At 48.6% G+C, this 7,680-nt stretch overlaps 1 protein-coding gene across 1 annotated transcript; it reads right to left on the bottom strand.

The window, feature by feature from the left end:
* Positions 1-4,623: 4,623 nt before the first annotated feature.
* LOC124170207 (flocculation protein FLO11-like) lies at positions 4,624-5,577 on the bottom strand. The gene is made up of 2 exons (XM_046548906.1): positions 5,118-5,577; positions 4,624-4,983 (listed from the first exon to the last, which is right to left on the bottom strand). Exons 1-2 carry the CDS (start codon positions 5,498-5,500, stop codon positions 4,965-4,967), a joined length of 402 nt encoding a protein of 133 aa, XP_046404862.1. The 5' UTR covers positions 5,501-5,577; the 3' UTR covers positions 4,624-4,964.
* Positions 5,578-7,680: the final 2,103 nt, after the last annotated feature.

The raw sequence follows: 7,680 nt of genomic DNA, 5'->3' as shown, positions 1-7,680 counted from the left end.
CTGATCTCTATCATGGACATCCAATCCGGGGAGCGTGACCCCACGGGCTGTTCAAGGCACATGCTTCCAGTGTCCGGGTTTTCTATTACCATCAGATCATCTTCGTCGTCAGTTTTGGTCGGCGATTGACACTGAGATATTTTTTATTCGTTGTCACCAGTGTTAAGGTCCTTTGTTTGGGTCGGGTTCGCCTCCGGGGGAGGAGACTCCGTTTTCTTTTCTCCTCCGGTGTTGTCTTCTGAGGAGCCCCCCTCACCTGTAGATTTACGTCTATGTTTTTGTCCCCCTCGACTTCCCCTTTTCTTCTGAGGCGAAACGGAAATCCTCTCGGCACTGTTGCCAACCGTATTCTCCGAGGTATTCTCATCTCCTCGTTGTTCCTTTGTTTTCTCTTCTTGCGTTTCTTTCGGGCTGCTCTGGTCCCTCACCTCTTGGGTTTCGTCGCTTCCCCCTTTTTTTCTCCCCCCTGGGCCTGCGATGTCTCACCCGTCGAGGTGCTGGCAATTTCACTCCCCCCCAGATTTTCTAAGTCGTTTTCCGCTCCCCTCGTAACCTCCTCTTCTATTTCGGTCTGCTCTCTGCCGACATTCGTGTCCTCTACCATCATCTCCTCTCCTCGTAGAGTCCGGGCATAGGATTGTCTGCCCCTGGTGAGTAGCAAGGGGCATGCTATCCTCATATGTCCCGTATCTCCGCATCGCGAGCATGTTGGTTTTTGACCGGTGTAAAATATAGCCGCTCGGTACTTTGCTACTTGGATGTACGATGGAATGTCCTTCTCCAACTCCATCTTAATACTTCTGCCCCCTGTGAAGGTACCCTCCAGGGTGTTCGGCCCCACCCATCTATTCATTTGGTAGTCTATAATTTTGCCATAAGGCTCTAGAGCCTTTACGACCTCTTCTTTGGGCACCTCCAGGTTTAACAAATGGACTTTTACAATTGTGGTCTTTTTGCTGGCCGAAGTGACCAGCACTTTATGGTTTTTCCAGGTCCTCCAAGTACCTCCTCTTAGCACCTCCTCCATTTTTTCTTCCGTTTTTACTTTCACAAAAATGGTCCTTCTTTGATTCGTTATTATTACCCCTACTGCTTCGTTGTTTTGGATCCCGAGCTCCGTCTTTATAAAAGCGTGGATCTCCAGGGGTCCAGGGGCGTCTTCATTCCGGTTGAATTCCAACACGAGGGTGTTCACTTTTGGATATTCCATTATACTAAATCCAATTTGTCACTAAATTCGAAGAAATATGAAATTTCAAACAAAATTGAGAACGCGCACGAGTCGCAATTCTCGTCTCACTCCCTCCCCTTCCCTCCCTCCACTCGGCTGTCGCCTCCCACTCCTGGGGAAACCAGTTTTTACGGGAGCCTGAGTTCACGGCTCCCGGCGATCGCGGGTACGATCGCCGGGGCTTAGACCGGTCGCCGAAATCCACGAAAAACAAAACACGATCGGGAGCTCTCTCTCTATACGTCCTCTCGCCTCGCGTATTCAACGTGGTATGATTCACAAGGTTTTATTAGTCATAATTCACAGAGTACAACAAATTTCAAAACACTTTAGAAAATGAAAGAAAAGCAATAAAAAATAAAATAAAAAGGCATCTCTGGCCAAAGAAAATACAAAGAAATTGAGAAAGTTATTTGAAAGGACATAAAAAATAAATGGGCAAACTTGCTATGAACCCCAAACGGCATTGGGGTGCTTAATGTGAGGACAAAAAGTGAAAAAACATATCAGGCCCATATCTTCTAGGATGAAAAAGTCAATGTCATTTCACTTGTTTATTATTTTTTTTTCTGGAATGGGGTAGAAACTCACACACTTTTTTTTTTTTTTTTGTTGGCAGCCTAGCCGGGGTCGAACTCAACAACTTCCAGAAATATTTCCTTAAGGAAATTCCGGAAGTGCGGTGGAGCGCCCGCAAACGACGCCGTAGTGACGAAGCCCAAAAGGCCTTTACCCACTGGCTTTTTATTAAGAAGAAGAAAGATGAATTTACTTATTATGGCCGAAAGAACATAGTTTTTGAAGGAAGGAAAGAGTTTAAAATTAAGCGTCATTAGATTAAAATCATCCAGCCGGGCACAACTTCCAAAGGAATCTAAAAAAAATAAAATCGATTTAATTGCCTTCCATGCCCTCGGACTATCTCCACAGCCGAGGACATGGTGTGGCAGGTCGTCCATGTGGTTACATGCAGGGCAGAGAGGCGAGGTGGCAACCTTCATATTAAATAGATTAACCCTTGTGGGCAGAAGGCCCGCAATCACGCCGAACATCGCGCTTGCCACCCTCTCTTCCACCCCACATGCCGCCCAGTTCCTCCACGAGTTGGTGGAGGGGGGCGCAGGGCCTCCCTCCCCTTCCCCTAAAACCCTCGCGTACAAACGCTTGACTTGGAATGCCTCGCCCGGGCGAACAAGATCGGCGATCGCCCGCGCTGATGCGAGCGATCTTTTAAACTCGTGCGAGGCGGCGCTGCCGGCGGCCCAAGCGGCCTTCAACAACGCACTCCTCTCCGGCGAGTCCCCACCCAGAACCCTGAAAGTTATCTTACAAAAGATAACCCGCGATTTTAAGTCGGCATTAATTAGGTCAAGCCCCCCCTTACTCCGAGTAAGATACAACTGTTGCCGTCTAACTTTACGCGGCATTTTATGCCATATCATATTGTTTGTGTGTTTAATCAGTTGTGCGTGGTGTATTCGTGTCAATGGGAAAGTGTGTGCCACATACCAAATCTTGGGATAAATCAAAGTATTTATGATTCTAACCCTCGCCGTCAGGGGCAGGGAAACACAAGTATATTTACCCACATTAAATCTTATGGTCTTAAGGACCTCTCCCCAATTACGGTCGAGCATGGCGGGAACTGATTTCTCCCACCATATACCTAGGATCTTGACTGGGTCCTGCGTCACCTCCCAGCAGGGATTAGGCGGGGGTGTCCCCTGCAAGACTATCACCTTGCTCTTGGCGTGGTTAATAACCACTCCCCCCGCCGTGTACGCCTCAATTACTTCACGAGCAGTTTCCATCTGTTCGTGTCTGTGGATGAAAAGAGTAATGTCATCGGCGTACACAATCCCGGTATAAGTCGAGCCGAAGCGCTCAACTCCAATCCCCGCCAGCTGTAATCCTCTAATTAGAGGGTCCATGGCCACCGCGAAGAGGACCATGGACAGGGGGCACCCCTGACGGACTGAATTCCTTATTGGAAAGGGCCCAGAAAACCCTCCCCCAACCCGAAGACAGGCAGTGGCGTCAGTGTACAATAAATTAATAGTTTGAATAAAAACCTCCGGAAAAGCCATCCGTTTCAAGACAGTTAAAATAAACTCGATTCTAATAAAATCAAAGGCTTTGCTGAGATCAATAGCTAAAACTGCAAAAAAACGGTCATGGGTTGGCGTGATTAAAAGATCTCGTAACAAAGCCGTTGCATCCAGGATGCTTCTTAAACTAGATACCGCATACTGGGATTTGTGTAAAATCAAATCGGCAACGGCCGAGAATCTAGATTTTAAAATGCGATTAAAAATTTTAACATCACAGTTAAGGAGGGCGATCGGCCGCAGATCGTTACACGACTTAGGCCGATCAGTCTTTGGCAACAAAGTAATCACGGCGGTCCGCTGACTTGGAGCCAACTCGCCGCCGGACAGATAAAAAACATTAAAAATCCGCGTCAACACGGGTGATAAAATATCCCAGCATGCAGAATAAAACTCATACGGCAAGCCGTCCGAGCCGGGTGACTTACCCTTGGGGAGGGAGCGAAGAACCAGCTCCACCTCCTCCCCTTGGATCGCGCTCTCGAGCTCGAGAGAGTCTCTTTCTGTGAGGGTGGGCAGGACAGGGAGTGGGGGGCAAAGCTCCTCACTCCAGGCAGGGTAGCGGTCGTAGGTGCGTTTAAAATGGTTCTCTGCCTCAGGCAGAAGCCGCTTAATAGAGGCAGTGGCGGCTCTGTTTTTGATTTTAATGACTCGTTTCAACTCAGAAAGAGTGAGAGGGCCCCACCCATCTCGCTCCAACTCCCTCTGCCACAAGCGAGGGGAGTAGCGCTCAAGCTCGTGATTTAGAATGATTTTCTTTAGTTCACGCAGCATAGCATAGAAATTACTGGGCCTCTGGTCAGTAAGGATCAACTCCTTGAGTGCCTGACGATAAAAAGTAATCGTCCTTTGTTTGGCCTTTAGCCACTGCCTCGTGATGTTGCGCAGCATTAAAATAACTTTGGGCTTAAAAACATCCTCCCACCATTTCACAACATCACTATCCGGGTCGAAGGCGTCAGCCAGCTGAGCGACCTTCGCCCGGATTTCCTCGCGACACTCGCTCACCTCCAGGAGACGAGTGTCGAAGCACCAAGAACGGGAGGTGGGGGTGACGGGGTTAGGGGGGGGGAGGGGAAGGGAGAGGTCAAGGGAAAGGGCACAGTGGTCCGAAATGGACACCGGCAATAAATTAGGGGTTCTGGGAAGGGATTTCAGGGCTTTAGATAAAAACAGAAAATCTATTCTCGATCTCGAGGTTGGGCCCGTGCGTGTAAAAGGCACGGTGGCGGAATTAAAATCTAAAAAAGTATCCGTTTAACACACGGAATCAATAAGAACTTTAAAAGCCCGGCTCGGAGGCTCCACCCTCCCCCGGGAAGACTCGCGATCCTCCCCGCGATAAATACAATTAAAATCCCCCGCGAGGATGGCTTTCCCTGTAAAAACATGCAAATATGGCAACAGTGTTTCATTTAAAAATATATCCCTGTCCACCCTCCGCTCAACATGTGCGGGAGCGTAGACGTTTACCACATGGACATCTAAAACACGCAGGGAAGTAATTCTCCCTGAGGGGTGGAATCTTACACTACTAACCGGAATGCCGGTCTTAACTAAAATAGTTGTGCCACGGCCCGGCCCATCACAATTGGTGAAGGACCGGTAGAGGGGGTCAGGCCAGATCACCCCCTCCATGGTTTCCTGTAAACATGCAACGTCAACATTATGAAATTTAAAAAAATTTATAATGACGCTTATCTTAAGGGGGTTAAGGACCCCCGCAATATTTAGAGTTAAAAAGATCATTGTGGAAGCCAGTGGGCAAGTACACTTACGAACTGTCAACAGGCATGCTGCGGAGCGCGATCGTCATTTTCTTTCGCCGCGATCTTCTTTTTGCGGACCCCGATCGCGAGCGGCTGCGGCGTGAGGAAGTCTCCGCTGCGTCGCTTGTCGGCTCGTCACTCCCGCTGTGTTCAGGCGTCGTCTCCGCCTCGCTGCCACTTACCCCCCCGCTGGGAGGGTCGGCCGCCTTGGAAGTGGAAGGGGCGGTCTCGTCGGCCACCGTCGTCCCATCCTGGGTGGTGGGGGTGGGGGAAGGGATGGGGGCACTCTCGCTGATGTGGGAGAGGTCTGAGAGGGAGGGGTGGGGGGAAAGGGAAGCCACGGACGAGGTTGGGGAAGAAACCAGGCTTATTTCAATTGGTTCACTTGCCATTTGAGAAGGGCTGTCCTTGATGGCGTAGTCGGTGTCGTCTACGGCCGTGGCAGCGGAAATTTCCACTGCCTCGTCGTCCGAGGCGGATTCTTCGGGGGGGGGGGGCCCACGGTCACGGAAGCCACAATGTGCTGCCTTTCTTCCCTGGCCGGGGCCTTCACGCGTTGGGGGAGGGGGGGGGGAACTTTCCGGCTGGTGCCGAATAGGTCCCGTCGCCAGTGCCGTCGTGCGTCTTTTGTTTCTTAGCAAAATCAGCGGCACTCTCGGGGACAATAGCAGAGGGGGAAGGGGGTCGTTTGGAGGGCAGGGCACCGGAAACAGCTGGGTCATCCTCCATGAGGGCCAGCTGGCCGGCAATGTCGGCAACTAGTTCCTCGTCCTCGGCAGGGGCGGCAGTTGCGGCTCCCGCGACGTCCGCAAAACGGCGGCCGATGTCATTTCGCGGGCAATTGCGCCGGAGATGACCTTCTTCGTGGCACCGGGCGCACGTCTTCTTTTGTCCTTCCTATAATACGAGGGCCCGGTTCCCACGGATGCCTAAGTAAGACGGGATGTTCGTCTTTACAGCGACCTTAGCGAAAAATGTGCCTGTTTTTGTGCCCGAAAGGACATCCTTTCCCCGCCATACTCCCTCCCAGCAGGCCTTTACGTCACCAAATCTCTTTAATTCCTCGATAACCGCCGAGATAGGCATTTCAAGCGGGAGGCACATTACCTTCACTAGGACCGGTGCCTCCTCCGCCGAGTCAATTGTGGCGTCCATGACGCGCGCCGCGTTCGTAGGGAAGGGCAGCGTCCTGGTTCTCTTCTCCAGAATTCTTTTGAGGGTTGCGTCATCCTTCAACTTCAAGTAAATAATCCTTCGATTAAAGGCGATTTGTACGCCGACGACTTCTCAGCCGCGAGGCCCAATGTACTCCTCACGAAGAGGTGGACCTCTAGCGGCGTTGGAAAGCGACTCTTGTCATCGGTAGCGATAACAAGGGTGTTGACTCTTTGCACCTCCATGGTGCGTATGGAACTTTGGGGGGGGGGCAGAAACACTTGTAGAAAACACAGGTGCGGTCAGTAGCCCTGCCCGGCGCAGACTGCGCGCAGGCAGGAAGAGTGGCACCCTCTGCCACTCACCGAGCACGTGAAAAAAGAAACACACTTCTTGTGGAAATAGCACAAAAAAGGAAAAAAACAGTCACACGAAACGTCCGTCAGCACCTCGACACAAAAACACAACGCCAAAATCACATGTTGAAGAGTTCGTCAAAACACGTTCGGAAAAAAACAAGTGCCGATCGCCGGCGAACCGAGATCGGCGGTCGGAGCGGCCTTATCGGCCGGGAGAGTTCAGGCGGTCGGGCTTCCCGGGAGCGCAGCCAAAACACGTCCGCTCTCGAGGGATGGCCGTTGGCCTAATTTTTTGAAATAAAAAATAAATTTAATAAAATAATATTTTATAAAATTGCACACAAAATTTCTAACACGCAAAGCAGACTTCTGTACACAAAAATAAAATCAGAAACCCCAAAAAAACTAAAAAGTAACATAATATACCACATACCATGCCTCGATTGTGATAGTTGTTACATTGGTCAAACTTCTCAATATTTAAAAAACCGAATATCCCAGCACAAATCATCAATAAAAAATAAAATCACTCTTTCTGCTCTTGCAAATCACAGTCTAGACTATAGCCATCATTTTGATTTCGAGAACACCCAAATTTTAGACATAGAAACCAATTTTAAGAAAAGATTATTTAAAGAAATGTTTTACATATCAAAATCAAATAACAGTTGCAATAAAAGATCGGACATCGAACACCTAAGTTAAATTTATTATTATTTAATTCATCGAAATTAGAATTGTTTAGTATGATTTAGATACCATTTGTTAAAAAATGAATCAATATTTATTAGTAACCATGATTAGCCTAGTAACGAAAATTTTCTATCACAGGTATGTTGTTTAATTCTGTTCACAATTTTTAATTTACCAATGAATTTGTACTGCACAATTGTATTCAAAATTTTTGTAACCACTTAATTTATTTATTTTCTTTATTTTCTTTGTAAACATTCATTATAATTAAGAGCCCTGAGGAAGGAGAATACATCTCAGAAACGTTGGCCAAATGTGTATTTAATTTAAATCATGACCTATACTCCAAGATCAAAACACTACAT

This window comes from Ischnura elegans, chromosome 13 (assembly GCF_921293095.1).
Source record: "Ischnura elegans chromosome 13, ioIscEleg1.1, whole genome shotgun sequence".
In the NCBI taxonomy this organism is placed as follows: Eukaryota; Metazoa; Arthropoda; class Insecta; order Odonata; family Coenagrionidae; genus Ischnura; species Ischnura elegans.
This window is presented reverse-complemented; position numbering and strand designations above follow the sequence as displayed.

Coding starts and splice junctions, on each gene's coding strand:
- LOC124170207 (XM_046548906.1), bottom strand. CDS start 5,500: ATGGCAAGTGAACCAATTGAAATAAGCCTGGTTTCTTCCCCAACCTCG.